General features: G+C 50.9%; 3 protein-coding genes across 7 annotated transcripts; 1 reads left to right on the forward strand and 2 right to left on the reverse strand.

The window, feature by feature from the left end:
* CBLN3 (cerebellin 3 precursor) lies at positions 1-5873 on the reverse strand. Of its 2 annotated transcripts, none has more exons than XM_063089480.1 (3): positions 4835-5873; positions 4383-4502; positions 1-2980 (listed from the first exon to the last, which is right to left on the reverse strand). In XM_063089480.1, the coding sequence occupies exons 1-3, from the start codon at positions 5135-5137 to the stop codon at positions 2780-2782; spliced, it is 624 nt and encodes a 207-aa protein (XP_062945550.1). In that variant the 5' UTR covers positions 5138-5873; the 3' UTR covers positions 1-2779. The 2 variants fall into 2 exon arrangements, with proteins under 2 accessions (XP_062945550.1, XP_062945551.1); XM_063089481.1 differs by having other exon boundaries at positions 1-4101.
* A 125-nt stretch (positions 5874-5998) lies between these two features.
* On the forward strand, positions 5999-14101 carry KHNYN (KH and NYN domain containing). 2 transcript variants are annotated; one of them, XM_063091783.1, is made up of 8 exons: positions 5999-6133; positions 6735-6951; positions 7493-8595; positions 8737-8867; positions 8954-9050; positions 11798-11905; positions 12111-12212; positions 12721-14101. In XM_063091783.1, exons 2-8 carry the CDS (start codon positions 6751-6753, stop codon positions 12968-12970), a joined length of 1992 nt encoding a protein of 663 aa, XP_062947853.1. In that variant the 5' UTR covers positions 5999-6133; positions 6735-6750; the 3' UTR covers positions 12971-14101. The 2 variants fall into 2 exon arrangements, with proteins under 2 accessions (XP_062947853.1, XP_062947852.1); XM_063091782.1 differs by lacking the exon at positions 5999-6133 and adding an exon at positions 6308-6650.
* Positions 14102-15433: 1332 nt separating this feature from the next.
* SDR39U1 (short chain dehydrogenase/reductase family 39U member 1) lies at positions 15434-18517 on the reverse strand. Of its 3 annotated transcripts, none has more exons than XM_063090659.1 (6): positions 18483-18517; positions 18076-18182; positions 17906-17988; positions 17409-17530; positions 16462-16605; positions 15434-16182 (listed from the first exon to the last, which is right to left on the reverse strand). In XM_063090659.1, the coding sequence occupies exons 1-6, from the start codon at positions 18496-18498 to the stop codon at positions 15770-15772; spliced, it is 885 nt and encodes a 294-aa protein (XP_062946729.1). In that variant the 5' UTR covers positions 18499-18517; the 3' UTR covers positions 15434-15769. The 3 variants fall into 3 exon arrangements, with proteins under 3 accessions (XP_062946729.1, XP_062946730.1, XP_062946731.1); XM_063090660.1 differs by having other exon boundaries at positions 18493-18510; XM_063090661.1 differs by lacking the exons at positions 17409-17530; positions 18076-18182; positions 18483-18517 and having other exon boundaries at positions 17906-17987.
* Between the last annotated feature and the right edge of the window lie 456 nt (positions 18518-18973).

Below are 18973 nucleotides of genomic sequence, written 5' to 3' on the forward strand. Positions count from 1 at the left end.
AATATTTCAATAGAATCACCAGTCTAATATGTCAGCTTCTCTAAAATCTTCAAACATTTTGGTAAAGCATATGTATCACTATAAGGATTAAAAAATTTATGACATCTACACTTAAACCCATCATAAAAATGGGTTTGTACACCCAAGAGATGGACACTATCTCAGTTAGGGCCAATTTTTAAATTTGGATATCCAAAAGAACATCATCTCGGTTCAGATGAAGTTTTGGATTATTAATCAATGAATTCTTGATTGGGATCTGGGAACCAGTTCACCTTTTAACATGATTAAAATCTGACCAGGTATTTATCTTGTATATCATAGGAATTTTTCAAGTCCACACATTTTCAGTGCATTTATTGTTTTGTAACTGGATGACTTTTGTCTACATGATGTCATCTTTACATTTAATGACTATGACCTTCAGATTTCCTAAAGAGGTCCATGCCCTAATCCCTGGACCCTGTAAACATGTTATGTTTTATGGCAGAAGGGACTTTGTATATGCAATTCAGGTTATGGACGATAAAATAGGGAGATTATCCTGGATTATCTGGGTGGGCCCAATCTAATCACATGAATTCTTAAACTCAGAGAACTTTCTGCACTGAAGTCACAGAGATGTGGCAGAAGGGCAGGCCAGAGAAATTCAAAGTATGAGAGGGACTTGGCCCACCGTTGTCGGCTCTAGAATGGTGGGGACTAGGGACCTCAGTCCTACAACCATGAGGAACTCAATTCTAAATGAGTTTGGAAGTGGATTCTTCCCCTCCAGTAAGGAAGGCAGCCCTGCATACACTTTGCTTTTGACCTTGTGAAACCCTGAGCAGAGAATCCAGTCATTCTAAGATTTCCGACCTACAGAAACTGTGAAATAAAAAATAGGTATAGTTTTAAGCCACTAAACTTGTAGCAACTTGTTACACAGTAATATAAAACTAATCAAGTAACTTTACTATTATTATTTCCAGATTGATCTGGTCTATTTGCATTTTGAAAAACTTCTAGTTGTCTTGCCCAATACCCAATCTCCCCTTCTTCCATATTATGAAACTCCTTTTAGCTGGACATGCTTGCTGGAATAAAGATATTTCCTAGCTTCTTTCCTTGGCTTGATGTGACCAGGAGTGACTAAATTATAGCTAATGAGATGCTATCAGAAATGTTGGGTACAAGGGCTGGCTCGTGGCTCACTTGGGAGGGTATGGTGCTGGTAACACCAAGGACACAGGTTTGGATCCCTATATAGGGATGGCCGGTTAGATCACTTGGGAGAGTGTGGTGCTGACAACACCAAGTCAAGGGTTAAGATCCCCTTACCGGTCATCTTTTTAAAAAAAAAGAAAAAAGAAAAGAAATGTTGGGTACACCTCTCAGAAAGCTTCTTTAAAGGAAAGGGGTGTGCCCTTTCTTCCTTACTCCTTCCTGGGGACTGTTTGGCTGATGTAATGGCTGGAGCTCAAGGGGCTACCCTGGGTCATGAGGTGGCATGCTAACAATGGGAGAACAGCAAGGAGGAGACTGGGCTTTGATGATCATAAAACTGTCATTCACCCCTGAACTCTTTTGTTGCAGATTCTTTTATGTGAGATAGAAATAATCTCCTGTCTTGTTCAAGCTATTGTTTTGAATTTTACTGTTACAACCAAACCTAATTCTAATCATTTTGCCTTATTAATATCTCATTACAATTTGTAGGATAATATTGAAGCTTGTTTCCCAGGAGATGAACAATCAAGTTTGAGCAGTGAGCAGTTGTCTTTTGGACATTTGACTAATTTATCATTTTGTAACACACCATCTGATCCTCTTTCTTCCTAGTTGCAAAGTATGACCAAATGGTACCGATCAGTCCTTTCAGTGTTGGTACAGTTCCAACTTTTTTTTTGGAATTACTCACAGTTGTCGTATTCACCTTCCCTATTTACACAGCTAAAGAAAAATAAATATACTTTACAAATAGACAAAATATCTATTATATTTATGCTCTCCTATTTATCAAAATTAACTAAAAGTATCCTATTATGTTCATGCTTCTTCACTCAGTATATTTACTACCTTTTCACATATAGTTACCTTTTCATTTATAGTTACTTTTACCAATTTGAATGTAATTATACATTCATGGATCTTTAAAACTCACTTTGTTCCAATTAACTATATTATATTCTTTTGATAATCAAATTGTCACAACATTTCAAGTGGGAGCCTCTTTAAATTGGTTCCTTTGCCTTTTCAGCTCTATTTTTTTTTGGCGGCTGGCCGGTGCGGGGATCCCAATGCATGACCTTGGTTTTATAAGGTTGTGCTCTAACCAACTGAGCTAACAGGACAGCTTCTACTTTGTACATTTAAAGAAGTATTCTTGCTGTCCATTATCAACATTATCCAGGCCTAGAGTTATTTAATGGATGTAGCTATTCTCCAAGGAACCCTAGTTTTTTTTTTTTTCATTGATGACTTACATTTGAGGCAAAGATCCATGTGCTAAGAATGCATATCAGATTGTTCCTGATGTTGTTTCTACACTATTTTAGTGAATAATTTGAGGAAGTTATTTCTTTTTAAGACCGCAAAATCACATTGGTATTTCCTACTTAACTTGAACTTTACTAAATCCTTTTTTATTTAACTATAATACACAGTTTTACATTATCTTCTCTACAACGTACCTGCTTGTATTCTGTAACCCCTGATCCAAACTATAAAGGCATCTTCTCTCTTTAGTGACCTATAGTGTCTCATGGACCATGATTCTCTAGTTACTTTATCGATAGATTCAACCATGTTGGGCCAATGGGTCAGTGGGATAAGAAACAGACTTTATAATACTGGCAGAAGAGTGGCAGAAGGGATGAATCACAGAATCCCAGGTAATAGGAAGCTTAAGAAGGACAGTAAGACAGCATGGATCAGTAGAAAGAAGAGAGTTGGTGGGACAGGCTGGAACAGGAACAGTGAAGGTAACCGAATGAAAGAGCTGGGAGAAAGGAAGAGGCAATCAGAGTGTGAAGTGATTGAAGTGCAGACTTCAAAGGTGGTGCAGTTCCAGCAGGGGCCAAGTAAGAGGAGGCACGGTCACTGATGTGTCCATGGTCCACGTGTGACCTCCCACCCCCACCTCCAGCTCTGTATACTGCTCTTAGCTCTGCTATCAGCCAAAACAAACACACACATCCAAGTCTCAGGTGGGAGGTGAGGGCTAGAGTCCATCTGGGACCTGGCACAGATGCACAGCCAGGATCCCTGCCTGTTGGCTGCCCCAGGATACATGCAGAATGTGCACCATGTTCAGGCTAGGTGCAGGCCCCTTTCCTGCCTCACCAGCCACAGGCTCTGCACTGCTCTGTGGCCCTCCCCACATTTTGGCTTGTGGCTGAGCCTCCCTTCCTGGCCCATACGGTGCTGGCTCAGCTTTGGACAGAGATCTGTGATGCTGGCACTCCTCACAGGAAAGATCCTGCAGAGTATGCTGAGGCTGGTCCATCTGGGCCCCTGTGGGGGCCTGTCAGGCTCACCTGTGCCACCTGTCCTCAAATAGCATGAGCAGGAAGCTGGGGTGGGAGAGCAGGAGGAGGAGAGACTTCAAAGTAATGCAGGCTTCTCTACCTGCCAAACCTTGCCCTGCTCCTAGGGCTGCAGACATAAGAGATGCAGTGGGAGGCTGGGAGGGCAACTGGGGCAGGGGTGGGGAGATGGGAAGGGCCAGGTCCAGAGATGCCACAGCTCTACTCTTCTCTGTTCCTAATCTTGGGTGTTTGGCACAGAGGCCCATGCAAGGAGGAGGGATACAGGCAGCCTGAGGAAGCCTCTCTCCTGCCCCAAAGATACTGTTTCTGGGGCAGGAGAGGGCACAAGACAGTGCTCAGGGGCTGGATTACTGTCCTTGAAAGGCCTGGGCCTTCAGAGTGGGAAGATGAGGAAGCCAGAGAAGCTTGAGTATTTCCAGCCACCCAGCAGATTCCCCCGCCGCAGGCGCAGGGACACCCGGTCCCCGGGATCCAGGGGCAGCAGCACAGAGCTGGTGGCTGCTTCCCGGGTCACGTCAGGGTCGTTGGCAAAGGCTGAGATGACAGGCCATGTGTTCAACATCAGGCTTACCTGAGGAGGGGAGCCCGGTTAGCATCCAAGCATCCATCCCCCAGCCCTCAGCTCAGGACTCCCATTTTCTTAAGGGTTTCCTCTCGGGAACCTGGTGCTAAATAGACTCCGCTGGGAGGGTGAGGTGGTTGCCAGTCTCTCTGCTAGGCAGGTCCTTTCCTCCATTGCTGCTGGCCCCCAGGACACAGGTCAATGGAGGGTCTGTCCAGGGGTCAGCTGGGTTCTACCTATTGCCCCTCCTCTCCTCCCGAGCTGGGGATGGGGTTCAGAGCTCAGATCACCTGGACAGTTTGGCGGTTGTACACCTTCACCACATGGAACCGGAAGCTGTAGACACCCCGGACAGGGGCCACGAAGGAGCCCGAGGCCCGGTCAAAGCCGCCTCCCTCATTCACCAGAACCTGGGGGAAGCAGACCCTGCTGAGTGGGGCTGGGGATGCCTGTGGCTCAGGGATACTGCTGGGCTGGGGCAGGGGCAGTGAGCAAGGAAAAGAAGGCATGGCAGGGAGGAGTGAACGAGAATGTGCGATGATTCAAAAACAATGGTGAGAAGGCGCAAGGAGAGGTGCGTGTGTGAGTGGAGGGAAGGGAAAAGTCAGTGGGGTTGAGGGACAATTGGCCATGTTAGGGAAAGAGGTAGGGGCTGCTTCCTTAAACTCTGCGGGCTTGGACAGCTGATTCCAGGTCCTTGCAGGGGCCTTCCAGGTCCCCAGGACAGGGATAGGAGGATTACCTGGTCGAAGTAGATGGCCCCACTGGTGCCGTTGCCGGTCTCCCCTGCTGGCTCATGGTGGTGACTTCGGACTGCAGCAAATGCCACTCGTCCAGGGGGTGCCTCTCCTAGGGCTGCTCCTCCGGGCCCCCCTGCAGCAGCTCGGCCCGGCTCACAGACCACCAGGCACTCGCCCTCCAGCAGCACGGGCTCTGAACCCTCCTGGGCCCATCCAGCCTCCAGGACCAGAAACGCCAGAGCCAAGAGCAGCCCGGAGCTGTGTAGGGGACCTGGTACCAGCCAGTGTTGCTTGGCTCCCAACATGGCTGAGTGGCTCTGTGACCCACAAGGCCCCCTGTTTTCTGCCCCCTTTCTGCTCCTTTCGGGTTCCACTTGTTACCACCAGACTCACCACCCCTCACCCTGCTCCTCTGCCCTCTCTCTAGGTCTTACAACTGACACCTGGCCTTGGCACCTCCCTCTCCATACTTCCCCATGTCCCACGGCTCTGTCCTGCCTCCCACCCGGTTACTCTTGCTGTCACTGCAGTTCCCTCCTCCTTGGCAAAGCCTGAAGTGACAGCAGTTGAGCTCTGGGAGGGAGAAGAGGGACGAAGCTGTCCACGGGAGGGCTACAGCCGGAGTCCAGGGCAGCAGGGACGGGACAGCAGGGAAGGCTGGAGCTGGGGGATGGAGAACGTGCGTGTTCCTACGTGTGCGAGAGACCGCTGTGACAGCCCCTTCCTCCTCCTCATTCTTCCCCTCTTCAAAACCCCTCACACATCAACAGCCCTTCTCCGTGCGCGGCATCTTTCCATTTGTTGGAAGAAAGGGGCGTCCTTATCTTTTTCCCACGATTGTTGTGGTGGAAAGTGTCTGGGCCAAGAGCGCCACTCGCTTGCGACCCTGGGCCAGTCACTTTCCCTCTTTAGCCTTCCTCATCTTCATCCAAAGGGACAAACTTTCAACGAGTGGTTACTCTTTGCTGAGAAACAACTGCACAGAGCGTGGGAGGGCCGCGGGGAAGCGGAGACGGCCGGACCGAAGGCGGCCAGCGCGGGCACAGGCCGCAGGGGGGCGGCCGAGGGCGGGGCGGGCGCGGCGGGGCGCCGGGCGCGCGGGGAGGAGCCGGCCTGACTCCGCCCCGGGCCAGGAAGTGACTCAAAACACACTGAGGTGTGGAGAAGAGAGGTCCGGGTTGGGTGAAGAACCCGGGAAGGCCCGCCCAGATTCGGGCCCCCTGCCCACGGGCGGAGGGGGGGCCCGGCGGGCACCGAGAGGCGCCGGCGGGACCCGAGGCCGGAGCGGGCGGCCCAGGCGGGTAGGCGCGCCCCTCCCCGCGCCTGGGAGCGGGGAGCTGGAGGCCGCGGCGGGGACGGCCCCTGGGCCCCGGGTGGGGCGCGTGGCCTGACGGAGGGGGGCCGCGGACGGCCGGGCGGGGGAGGGGCAGGGGAAGGGAGGGGAGTGGCTAGAACCTTGGAAAAGGCAGACAGGAGCCCCAGAGGACGACCCCGCTCAAGTCCCTGGTGAAGATTCATCTTTAAGAGGTCGTCTTGGAGCCTGAGATTGCAAAGTCCCCCTAGGAGAGGGACTCTTTCGTCACCCGTCCACTCCTGGCCTCCAGACCGAGCTGGAGACCCCCCACCCTTCCTGCTCAGGGCTGTGGTCATCATTTAACAAAGGCCAGACGCCCATTCCTGATAAACAGAGTTGTTTACCCATGACGTCCCCCCTGGAGAGAAGGTCCGTGTTCTGATAACCTGACAGTCGCTCCCTAACCCTAAGATGGACGCAGGACCCTGTTACCTCCTGGGATTGTTTATCTGAATCATAACTAGGTGCGACCTGTTGATTGCTGGTGGAGGCCTGGAGGCCAGGATTTGGGCTGAAGGGAGGCTCTGAGCTGCCATCTCTCTTTGCAGGGCTGGGGAAGCAGCCATGCCTACCTGGGGGGCTGGTTCCCCATCCCCTGACCGCTTTGCGGTGTCTGCGGAGACAGAGGACAAGGTGCGGGAGCAGCAGCCCCATATGCAGCGCATCTTCAGCGTGGGAGTGAGCGTCCTCGCAAAGGACTGTCCGGAGAACCCTCACATCTGGCTGCAGCTTGAGGGCCCCAAAGAGAACGTCAGCAGAGCCAAGGTGAACTCCTCCTCTCCCTTGATCCTTGCAGGGAACAAGGACTCCCTCCCCCACGGAGGCAGAGGAGAGGAGGGGGCTGGGGAGGATCTCCATTCCTCGGTTGTCTCACTGGCAGCCTGAGTGCCCTCGAACTTTGAGGGACTTTCTAACTCTATATTTGTTTGGAGTTTGGGTTTAATTTCTGCTGTGACAGCCCAAATTCTGCCAGGACTTAGGGACAAATTGCTTTGTGCTCTTTGGGAGAATAGAGATAATCTGGCTGAGCAAGTGAGCCCCGCCAAGGAATTCACTGTGGGGTGGGGGGCTGGGCCACGTTTCTTCCTTTAGAGTCAGGTGGGAGTTCCAGTATGGCGCCACGCCCACCAGCCTTGTGATTGAAGTCTGTTTCCTTATCTAAAAATGGGAATAATAGCAGTGTCTATCTGGTTATTCCAGGCATCCTGGAGCTCAGGGGAGAGCAATGAGCTGAAGGCAGGGCTGGGCCACTAGTTTCCTTTTTCTGACCCTGTCCCCTCTCCCCACACCCCACCACCCCTGTTAGGAGTACCTGAAGGGTCTCTGCAGCCCGGAGCTGCAAGATGAAATCCACTACCCGCTCAAACTGCATTGCGTCTTCGTGGGAGCACACGGCTTCTTCCTTGATTGCCTGGTCTGGAGCACATCAGCCCACCTGGTGCCTGGGGTGCCTGGCTCACTGAAGATCAGTGGCCTGACTGAGGCCTTTGTCATGGCACAGAGCCGGGTGGAGGAGCTAGTGGAGAGGCTGAGCTGGGACTTTCGGCCGGGGCCGTCCCCCGGGGCCTCTCAGTGTGCTGGAGTGCTGAGAGACTTCTCTGCCCTGCTGCAGCCCCAGGGGGATGCCCACAGAGAGGCCCTGCTGCAGCTGCCCTGGGCTGTCCAGGAGGAGCTGCTGAGTCTGGTGCAGGAGGCGTCCAGGGGGCAGGGGCCACAAGCACTCTCTTCCTGGGATGGGAGGAGCCCAGGCTTGCTGGGTGCTCAGGGCCAGGGTATCAGAGCTCCCCCAAATGAAGGCAGGGAGTCTGTGGACACTGGATCTGTGGGGTGGGAAGTGTCAAGGGGAGAGAGTCATGCTGTGGAGAAGGAGAGAGGGAAACAGCATGGTGCCAGGGAGATGGATTTTGGGTGGAAGGAGTTGCCTGGGGAAGAGGCCTGGGAGAGAGAAGTGGCCTTTAGGCCACAGTCAGAGGGTGGAGGGGCAGGGGGGGTGGGGCCTCTGAAAGGGAAGGTCTTGGGGAAGGAGGGGGTGCCTCAGGAAAGAGGAGGGTTCTGTGTCCAGAGTGAGCCTGCCAGTGCCCACGGCCCTTGTCAGAGGGCAGTTCCACCCCGGGGAGCCTCCCTCCTCCAGCGGCTCCACAATGGGCAAGCCTCGCCACCAAGAGTGCCCAGCCCTCCACCTGCGCCTGAACCCCCATGGCATTGTGGAGACCGAGGAGACAAGCAGCAGGCCATGGCTCGAGGTCGGGGGTCTCCATGGAAACGAGGTACCCGCGGGGGCAACTTGGTGACTGGCACACAGCGTTTCCAGGAGGCCCTACAAGATCCTTTTACCCTGTGCCTTGCCAATGTGCCTGGCCAGCCAGACCTCCGCCATATTGTCATTGATGGCAGCAACGTGGCCATGGTGTGAGTACCTGGGGAGGGGTTGAGGGTCCTGGGGAGGGGTGATGAGACAGGCATCTTTGTTCACCTTGGGGACATGTGTTGAGGGGCTGGCACACCAGGCCCCTCCTCTGGGCCTCCAGTGCTGACCCCTTCCCACTGCAGGCATGGCCTTCAGCACTACTTCTCTAGCCGGGGCATTGCTATTGCTGTGCAGTACTTCTGGGACCGTGGCCACCGTGACATAACTGTCTTTGTGCCTCAGTGGCGCTTCTGTAAGGATTCCAGGGTAAGAGGTGAGTTAGGCCTGGTCATCTGTGTCTTGGGATAGGCTCTGTTTCCACCTCGAGGAGTACCCTATTGTGTTCTTCTTTTTCTGTAGAGAGTCACTTCCTGCAAAAGCTGTACTCCCTCAGCCTTCTCTCCCTCACCCCCTCACGAGTCATGGATGGCAGGAGGATCTCCTCCTATGATGACAGGTACTTGCTTTTCTTCTGGCTCCAGGCCAGAAGGAGCCCAATGGGAGACTGAGAGAGAGAGAGAAGTTCCTGACCATTGTATTTGTGCTGTTTCCAAGCCTCAGTTATGGGAAAGGGGCCAGTTATTCCTCCAGGTGCCCTTATGACTGGATAGGTAACCCTGCCCTGCAGGCGAGATGAGACAGACTGGAGACAACCGTGTGCCTATTCATCATTCATTCTTCATTCATCAAACTACATGATGCCTGGTATTTATATAGTGCCTTACTGTCTAGAATATACTGGTTTAAGGGAAAGCTGGGAAAGCTGGTGACATGAATCACTGACAAACACCTTCTTATAATCAGAATTTTCAAACATGTAGAGAAACTCCCCAGCACTCTGGAAAAACCAGAGTAAATGTTCAAAATAACAACTAAAAGGAAGAAAACGTAATCCATGAATAATAGGACTGTACAAAACATTGACTTAGGGGCCGGCGCGTGGCTCACTGGGTAGAGTGTGGTGCTGATAACACCAAGGCCACAGGTTCGGATCCTATATAGGGATGGCCGGTTGGCTCACTGGCTGAGCATGGTGCTGACAACACCAAGTCAAGGGTTGAGATCCCTTTACCGGTCATCTTGAAAAAAAAAAAGAAAAAAAAGAAAAAACATGGACTTAGAATTGGAAGATCTCAATTTGAACCCCAAGTGTGCTATTCAATGACTTTGACCATGGACCCATCTCTTAGTGATTAATGTCTTTGTCTCAGGGTCCTTCTCCATTCATTCACCTTCCTTGTGAATATCAAAAGATAAGGTATGTGCTTGCCTCAGTTGAGGTGCTAAGCAACAGTACGGTGACATTCACTCTCCACTTTGCACAGACCTAATCAGGTGTGGCAGAGGGTATTATCTCTGCTTTACAGATGTGAAGACAGAGGGGAAGAGTGGTTATCTTGGCAAGGAAAAATCAGACCCCAAATCTGCTGGATGGTGTAAATGAAAAACACAGGGCACACTCCTGCCACAGCATGCTTACTTGGTGTGGGAAATGGACAGATTTTAAAAGCTAATTAGACAATTTAAAAATTTTACAACTACTAGTTCTTTATTCTTTAGGACATAATTCAGTTTTAAAAAATTAGTTTCCAAGTCATAGTGATCATGCCTTTCGTCTTTTCAAATACTTAACTTTTACTCCTTGAGTAAATGGTATTCCGCAAAAAGGCAGTTCACTTTCTCCCGATGCTATTCTTTTTTATGCCTAGATTTCACAGATTATCCAAGATAAGAGACCTTTTTTCCACACCAGCATTGAAACAAAACAATTGAAACTGAAGATTGAGTCAGTTGTAATGAATTTTAAAGGCACATGTCTGCGCAGTTGTGTAGGACCTGGTGGGCAGATAACACAATATTAACTGGGAATTTTGCCTAGTAACAGTGAATGAGCACAGTGGTAGCTGGCGTAGGCCTGCTGAATGAATGCTGCTGAGCAGCATACAACGTAACGTGATAATAGCAAAATGTACTTAACCAGAAATACCTTTTGCATATCATATGTGTACCATATACATTTATGTCATCCCCTTACTCCAGAACCATCCTCACGTATTCCTCTGTCACACGTATTCCTGATTCCCAGTCCCCTCTGTGCCACACCGTCTTTCAAATACTGAGTGCCCACTTAGTATGAGGCGTGTGGCCTGCAGAAGGAGGTGGGAACGCTGGCAACAAGACCTTATTCTTGGCTTCAAAGAGCTGAAAGAAACTATAGATCAAACGCTATAGGAACTCAGAGGGAAGGGAGCCCCCTTCTGGCTGGGGTTTTATGGGAAGGGAGGGATTAGTTTTTTGTCGATTGAGAAGGATGTGGGATGGGGATGGTCTGGATCTCTTCGTTTCTAAACCTGTTAAAAAGACCACCACCACCTCATGAATCCTACTCCAGTCCTGTGGAATCACAATTACTGAAGCAGGGCCCAGGCATCTATTTTTTAAAAGTTCTCTTGGTGATTCTCTTCATTAGCAAGGTTTGGGAAGCTCCTTCCAGATGGAGGGAATAGTTTGAGAAACATAGAAGTCAGATAGCACAGGGCATTTTTGGAGAGCAGGGTATAATTTGATCATTGATTTTTGCTGGAGTTGAGGGTACATTAGGGAATACTGGGAGAGAGAAGGCCATAAGGGTGGCTTAGAGCTGGGTTCTAGAGTGCCTTGGCTGCCAGGCCTGGGCATGTGGACTTTATTCAGTAGGTAAAGGCAAGTGTGGAAGAGTTTTGTGTAGGGGAAGGGCATGCTTTCTTTGGAGAGGGCAGGAGAGACTGGAGGGTGGCGAATGGTTACAGGCAGGGGACCCCCTTGTTAGGAGGCTTTGCAGTATCTGAAACACTAAGGTGTTAGTGGTGGAACTGGAAAGACGGGGCAGAGCGGAAGCCTTTTAAGAGGAAGCACATAATGGATTTATGAGTGATTGGTGGGTAGGGTGAAAGAGTCAGAGCCAGACCTTACTGTCTCTTACTAACAAGTCACAAAGTATTGGGTGACGGACTGTGGTGAGTGGATGGGATAATACTATTGCAAGACCACCTTGGATTCGTCTTTGTTTCCTCTCTAACCCATGGCACCTGTATCCTGTAGCTGGGTCAAGGTGAGGTAGGGGGCCAGATCTCTATCACCAGAGTGGGTCTTGGGAGTCTGTAACACTCTTTGGGGTTGGGGCCTTGGAGAATCCCAGAATGGTTGCTGTGGTTTTTGAGACAGGTTCATGGTGAAGCTGGCTGAAGAGACTGATGGGATCATTGTCTCAAATGACCAGTTCCGGGACCTGGCGGAGGAGTCCGAGAAGTGGATGGCAATCATCAGAGAGCGGTGAGGGAGCCCTCCTTCAGACTAGGGCACAGACTCAGACCTTTCTCTAAAACCAGCTCTGCTCTGGCCACTGGGTGAGAACTGTGGGAAGGGGCTTGAAGTTGCCTTCAAGGATGGTAGCCAGCAGCTTTTGGTGGTGGTGGTCTGTTTTCTGGGAGGTGAGCAAGGGCCCCTTGATAACCACACATCCTATTTCCCTAACTAGCCTGCTGCCCTTCACCTTCGTGGGAAACCTTTTCATGGTCCCTGATGACCCGTTGGGGCGAAATGGTCCCACCCTAGATGAGTTCCTGAAGAAGCCAGCCAGGTAATGCCCCAGATTCTCTGCAGGCCTGGAGACTTGGGTGGAAATGTGACCTCAGTTTGGGCTGGCTTAATTTTGTAGTAGTTTAAGTTGTCTTGGGTTTGGCCTTTAAAGCTTCCCTGGGAATCCTGACACAGAACCTCCTGGTTGGAAGGGAAAATCCTGCTTCCTGTTTCCTGTAATAGATGTGTTTGACAGAGTTATTTGGAAGATGATTGTTTGTACTGTTAGGCAGTTGTATTCAGCATTCCCTCTACTGTGATTAATTTAGGACTAGAACTACTAGATCATAAGAGCAGCAGAGTTCACCTTCCTGGTTCCAAAGGAACGGAACGTTCCGTCTCCTCTTCAGAAGTGGGTTGATACTGCCACTCAGTGGTCAGCTTGGGGAACTTCAGGATTGCTCCCCCAGAGCTAGGAATAGGCAGGGCAATGAAGAGTGGGGAGGCCCACTGTGGTCTAATTTCCCTCCGGCATGCTCGTCAGCTCTTCTTGTTCTGCCTCTTCCCAGGACACAGGGGTCGTCTAAGGCTCAGCATCCTTCCAAGGGCTTTGCAGAACAAGGTAATCAGCAGCAAGGGAGAGAAGAGGAAAAAGGCAATGGTGGCATTCGGAAGACCCGGGAGACAGAGCGGCTCCGGCGCCAGCTGCTGGAAGTGTTTTGGGGTCAGGATCACAAGGTGGATTTTATCCTGCAGCGGGAGCCATACTGCCGGGACATTAACCAGTTGTCTGAGGCCCTGCTCAGTCTCAACTTTTGAGCCTCACCTGCCTGAGTGGCTGCTGCCTGTTAGCTCCAGCCTCCTCCAGCTCCCCCCACCTCAGCCCCTTCTATGAGAGTCTCTCTGCTGCTCAGACTGTGACCCAGACTCACTCTGAGTTGGTGCTTTGGGTTAGGGAAGCACCGAGGAAGGGCATTCCAGTGTGGAGGACAGGTCCTAAAGTGACTTGATCTTATCTTGAGTTAGGACTTTAACCAGCTCTCAAGAGGTCCTGCTCAGCCTTAACCTCCCAACCTTGCCTCAGTGTAGGGAGTGGGGGCTGCTGGAAAGGCTAAGTCCTGGAGACTGGGACTCTTGGCTCCACCTCCAAGCTGAGTTGGGGTGGAGGATAGGGTGGGTGGGAAGTGGCAAGGAAGCTAAGCTTTTCCTCCCGCTGGCTGCTGCTCTGGATGGCCAGAAGACTGGATGCTTCCCAGGCCTGTCTGGGCTTCTGAGAGCATTGAAGGGAATGCTGTGCCCTGGAAGTGCTGTAGTGTATGGGGCCTGGGTCACAGTGGGTAGCAGTGAGCTGGTGAAGGCAGAGGGAGACGTGGCTTCTAGTCTCAGCTGTGCCTGTCTGTGACTTTGATTGAGCTGCTTGGCCTTTACTTCTGCCTACTAATCAGGGGTAAAAATACCTGTTGGGAAGAGAAATGAGAACATAGAGGAAAGCTCCTTGGAGGAAAAGTGCTTGGACCAAGTCTCAGGTGTGTTTGCTTGTGGCTGCACAGGCTCCCTAACGAAAACCTCACTTTCAGAGAGATGTGGGTCCTCTTTCTCCGGGGCCCATGCCCTAGATTCTAACACTACATCCTCAGTATAACATGCCCTATAATGGCTGCGTACCTTTTGGGCAACCTCCAAAATCCACACTTAAAATAGTTAAATTAGGGTTGACTGCATTACCAAAATACTCTCAGGGTTCCTATAAATGGCAGCTGTCCTATTGCATTCAAGTGTTTGTTTACAGATTAACAAATGTGTCAGAAAATCCCTGGTTAGATGCACTTACTGAAGTGTTGAGAGCATTCACCAAATCGATGAAGCCATGCTCTGCAATGACAATGTTAATGTGATCTTACCCTAACGTTTTCTCTACAGAAGATATGTATAAAGCGAGGCACAATTCTGCTTTTTGTGTGTGTCTGTGTGTGTATGGGTATGGGAGGGCTTATAGAGGTTGTCTTTAGATGAACCAATTACCTGGAAAATGAAAACTGAAGAATTAGAGTTGGAAGGCACCTGACTGGCCACCAAATCAACTCTGCTGTCACATTATGACATGGTCTGCTCTCTCCACCCTGTATCTTCTTGAAGTCCTCCTGTGCCAGGGAATTGATTACTTCCAAATAGCACATTCCCTGTGCAGACAGTGTTAATTAGTAGTCGTTCCTTTAGTACAGCCTAAAAAATATTTTTCTGTTGCTTCTACCTTTGAGGCTGGTCATTCCCCCCGGGAACAATAGAGTCAGTCAACTTCCTAGAGTTCAGGACCAGATAAAGTATGACTAACGTCCCTGGGGTGTTCTGGTTGGGCCCCTGAAGTGAGTCCCTGGACAACATCTCAGGCTCTGATTTCTGCCTCCTGCTGAGTGGCACGGGGAATTGAATACTGCATGAGAGCTGAATCATGACGGAGAGGGCTCCTGTGCCTGGTGGTGATTTACACCATTAGACTGTATTGACCCAGGTGAGGGGTGGGCGTGTTGGAGACATGTTGGTCAGGGAGGTGACAGTGACTCAGAGACAACTGATAGACTGTTGGGGACAAAGGAGACTGGTTAATATGGCCTGAACAGGGGACAGGGAGAACTACTTTTGGTAACTTTGTGGCAGATTTCATGACTTTAAGCACATAAAGGGTCCTGGATGAGCACTTAGAACTTTTTTCCAGATAGAGTTGAGTTTTTAGTTCTTGACTGGTTCCCTGTCCTTTTCACTTTCAATGGTGGTGGGTGTGCAGGCCAGAGGTGTCTTCTGCGCCTTTGTGCTAAGGGCCCTGGTTGACTGAAGTGGCCCCAATCAGATGACAGGCAAGTCCTAAACTTACACACAGGGATGTTGGCTTTGAAATGCTGCAGGTTGATAAACTGGGACCAATGTGTGATTGCTTTATTCACTGCTTATTTTTAAACTTCAATTGAAGGCTGACCTGCACTGGGCCTCATCTCTTCTTCTGCTGTCATCCTAATGGCACTCTGTGAACAGGTGTGCAGTGTGACTACTGAACCCATTGGAAATGGATCATCATTTCTCTTGTCTAATAATCTCTACCCTTATCATAACCTCATGCCCCCAATTGGTGACCAGCTCTTTGGTAATGGAGGGACCAAGAAAGGAGAGGGTGAGATGTTGCCCACTTTAACTTTCAAAACTCCATGTAGGGAGAATTTTCTAGGGTGACATTCTTTAAAATAAATTCCCGGAGAATCTAGGCCAAAGAGATGAGTGGAAGCTAGCGAGATAATTTATCTTTATTGCCTAATCTGTAGTGCATTCTCTACACAGCATAAAGAAGTGGGGCAGCAACGGGATGTGTAGAGAAACCAAACTTGGGAATTGTGGAGTTGAAGAGGTTGAGGTCCCAATTTGATGACATTACAACCTTGAGACTGTGGGCACTCTCTCAGTTAAATAAGGTAGAGCAACAGAACAATGGGAAAGAAGAGAGGAATGGAAGAGGAATCCCAGGTGGTTTCAGATATCAAGTAGAGGAGTACCTGAGGCTGTTTCACAGCATCTAACCAGGAAACCTCCGTTCAGGGACAGACCTCAGGCCCCTGCCATGAGCCTCCCTACTTAGGCTATGACTTCCTTCAAGGCAGCCCCTAACTCTGGGAAGGAATACTGGTAGCCACTGGCCAGTGTCCGCCGTGGGACCACCTTCTGGCCCTCCAGCAGCATGATGGCACGCTCTTGCCCAAAGACAGCTTGCACCACTCTGCTGGGGAGAGGGATGAAGGCTGGGCGGCCAAGGGCAGCACCCAAGGCCTGGGCAAATTCAGCATTGGTAGTGGTGGACGCTGGAGCCACTCCATTCAGGACACCCTGCACGTGGTTTGCTTCAAGGGCATGGGTCAGGATTCCTGCCAGGTCCCTGATGTGAATCCAGGGGAAGAACTGGTGGCCTGAGCCGACGGGGCCCCCCAGGCCCAGGCGGAAGGGCAGCAGCATGTGGCCAATGGCGCCACCCCCACGGCCCAGCACAACCCCTAGAGCAAGCAAGAGGGATTTTAGAGGGAAGCCCCTCAGCCTCAAAGCAGCTTCACTGCTCCGCCATGTTTCTCACAGCTTCCTCTTCCTCACTCTACCCAATCTGACTCAGCTCTGTAACAGAGGTGAGGGGTGTGGCTCTCTGGGACTTCCCATCCTCCTGTCTACAGGTTGGCCAGAGTGGTGCCATCTTCTCATTCTCTGTAAACTCAGCTGCCCTGATCCCACCACTGCCCCACATTCCAACCCTGTCTGATACCCAGGCCTCTGGTTCTCACCCGAGCGCACCACCACCTGGCGTGTAGAATCTCCAGGCAGCCTGGCTGCAGCTTCCCATTTGGTTACGAGATTGGAGAAAAAGTCAAAATCCCCTCCTGGGCTGTCCTCATCGTACTCCGCAGTCAGGCTGGGCTGGTAGTAAGCTGCCGGTGGAACAGCACTCGTTTGCTCTGGGTGACCCTGGTCCTGCCCAGCCCTTTGCAGCCAAGGCTTCCCTTGGCCTCACCCTCTTTGGCCCTTGGGATCTCCCCATACGAAGACAGAGCCATGGATATTTTCCCCTTGAGCTTTTCCATGACCTGACCTGTTCTAGCCCTGGAAGAACTCATCTTTGGTTTCAAGACTAAACCGAGAGGCTACTAGAGTGTAGTGGTTAAGAACAGAAACTTGGGTGCCAGGCTGCCCGAGTTTGAATCTCAGTTCCACCATTTATTAACTCTGTGACTTTAGGCAAATTATTTAACCTCTCTGTATGGAATTTTTGCATCTTTAAAATGGGAATAATAGTACCTACTTTAGTGTTGTTGTGAGGATTAAATGCTGTAATGTGTATAAAACACTTAGAATACTCATAGTGGCTGGTATGTACATTATAATTGTTAGCAATTACTTGGTCCTAAAGGTGACACACAACAATCAGGAACTCTGTTCCCAAAGAACTGTGGTGTGAGAATCAAGGGACTTGGGAGTAGGTGGACCTTCCCTTGGTACTAGAAGTGGTGCCACTCCCCCCTCTCTCTTTGAGGGTTTTCATTTCTCAGGAAAGTATACAAAGGTTAGGAGAAACATGCATGGATCGAGGGCCTAGGAAGTTATTGTGCCTGGAAAAGACCAGTGCTTTGGGGTGTGTATAGCTACAAGGGCCTGAGCCACCTTCTCACTCTGCACCCACTCTCCCTCCCGATTTCCCTGGCTAACGTAATGGGTTGGTGATTTGGAGGCATACCTACACCTGTGACTAAGACCCAGGCCTGGGGGGGTTGTGGAGTCTTGGTGATGGCTTCAGCCAGCATTTGAGTGGTCTCCAGGCGGCTGCTGAGAACCTCTTTTTGGAAGGCTTCATTCCACCTGCAGGAGAAACACAGTGGAAATAAAAAGCTACTAAATACATACATGCACATATCCTTCCCACTCTTTCCCTGGGGGCCATTCCGCACTTATTTGTGGTAAAACTCTAAAGGTCCATGTCTCCTGTAAAGGAAAAAGGCATCTCTCTCTTGGGCATCCTGAGTTATACGTGAGGACTTAAGTCAACTGGGTGACTGGGTAGGGGAGCAGGTGGGCGTGGTGGGCGTGGAGGAGTGGGGCGAGATGAGTAGTCCGGAATATCGGTCTAGTTCTCAATCTGGCAACTCCATTATCTACACCGCACAGATTCTCATCATAATCGAAACCTCTCCTCTCTCTGCTCTGGAGGATATCCACTTTAGGACCCGGGCTGACCTTCGGAGAGGGTTGAGGATGTTCTCTCCGGCCAGGTTGACAGCGGCATCGCAGGTGGGGAGCCCGGATCTAGTGAGCTCATCCTGTCAGAGAAAGCACACAACGGCCCCGGCCCCTCCCTGAGCCGTCAATCTTTGCCCTCCCACCCAGCTTCCAGAGGCTGGACATACCCACGTGATTCGACCGGGCCCAGGCTGTCGGGAGACCAGCATCACTTCGTGGCCCCTGGCTTTCAGCAGCTTGGTTAAGGCTGTCCCAACGAAGCCCGACCCGCCACCTAATCGGAATATACAAATTGTTTATGCTGGGGGGGAGGCGGGGGTGCTCCTTCCGTCCCCGTTTGTGGCCCCCTCCTCTGGTGCCATCTCATCTGACTCCAGACTTCTCCCTTGCTTCTCTCCCTCTCCCTGCGATGCAGAGGTGACACAGGTCACCGGGATTAGGGAGATTCGGCTTCTCGGGCTAGGAGGCCAGGGCCAGGTTCTTGTGCATGAGACGGTACCCTCTCCATAACGGTCCCCCAGCCCTCAATCCCTGGCTAAACCCGCCCTCTACTCTCCCTTCTGCCCTCCCTCACCCACAAGCACCCGCATAGCGACCAGGACCTAATGCGCCTGCGCAAGATTTAAAGTTTACCCGCCCCTTCCTTGCTTCAGACACAACTACGACCTCTCTGCGCATGCGTATTTCGGGAAACGTGCTCCAATTGGGGCACGGACATTGAGACTGGGCGTGGCCCTCCCCGGCGACCCGGAAGAATTTATGAAGATAGGCTGTATATCTCACTGGGAGGCGTGGCAGGGACGGCTTGGGGTTTAGAGCGGGTGGGAAAGGGGTGGGGAGGGCTGGAGGCGGAGGGAAGGTTTTAGTGCCCGGAAAAGAAACAAAACGAAAACCGAAACCAACAAAAAATCCTTGACCTAAAACTGGGAGCTACACAAACCGCAGAATTTTGGATGTCCATTGTCGAAGCAAAGCACTTCAGTCTGTAAGGAAATTTAAATGAGGTTTGCAAACCAGGGAGACCACATCTCAGCGTGAGAAGTCAGTCAGTCTGCCCAACAAACA

This window comes from Cynocephalus volans, chromosome 3 (genome assembly GCF_027409185.1).
Source record: "Cynocephalus volans isolate mCynVol1 chromosome 3, mCynVol1.pri, whole genome shotgun sequence".
NCBI lineage: Eukaryota > Metazoa > Chordata > Mammalia > Dermoptera > Cynocephalidae > Cynocephalus > Cynocephalus volans.

Coding starts and splice junctions, on each gene's coding strand:
- CBLN3 (XM_063089480.1), bottom strand. CDS start 5,137: ATGTTGGGAGCCAAGCAACACTGGCTGGTACCAGGTCCCCTACACAGC. Junction 4,503..4,834: donor GGGCCATCTACTTCGACCAG/GTAATCCTCCTA, acceptor TGCTTCCCCCAG/GTTCTGGTGAATGAGGGAGG. Junction 2,981..4,382: donor ACAACCGCCAAACTGTCCAG/GTGATCTGAGCT, acceptor CCTTTCTCCCAG/CTCTTTCATTCGGTTACCTT.
- KHNYN (XM_063091783.1), top strand. CDS start 6,751: ATGCCTACCTGGGGGGCTGGTTCCCCATCCCCTGACCGCTTTGCGGTG. Junction 8,868..8,953: donor TAAGGATTCCAGGGTAAGAG/GTGAGTTAGGCC, acceptor CTTTTTCTGTAG/AGAGTCACTTCCTGCAAAAG. Junction 9,051..11,797: donor ATCTCCTCCTATGATGACAG/GTACTTGCTTTT, acceptor TTTTTGAGACAG/GTTCATGGTGAAGCTGGCTG.
- SDR39U1 (XM_063090659.1), bottom strand. Junction 17,989..18,075: donor GGCCCGGTCGAATCACGTGG/GTATGTCCAGCC, acceptor TTTCTCTGACAG/GATGAGCTCACTAGATCCGG. Junction 16,606..17,408: donor GGTCTTAGTCACAGGTGTAG/GTATGCCTCCAA, acceptor TTCCACCGGCAG/CTTACTACCAGCCCAGCCTG.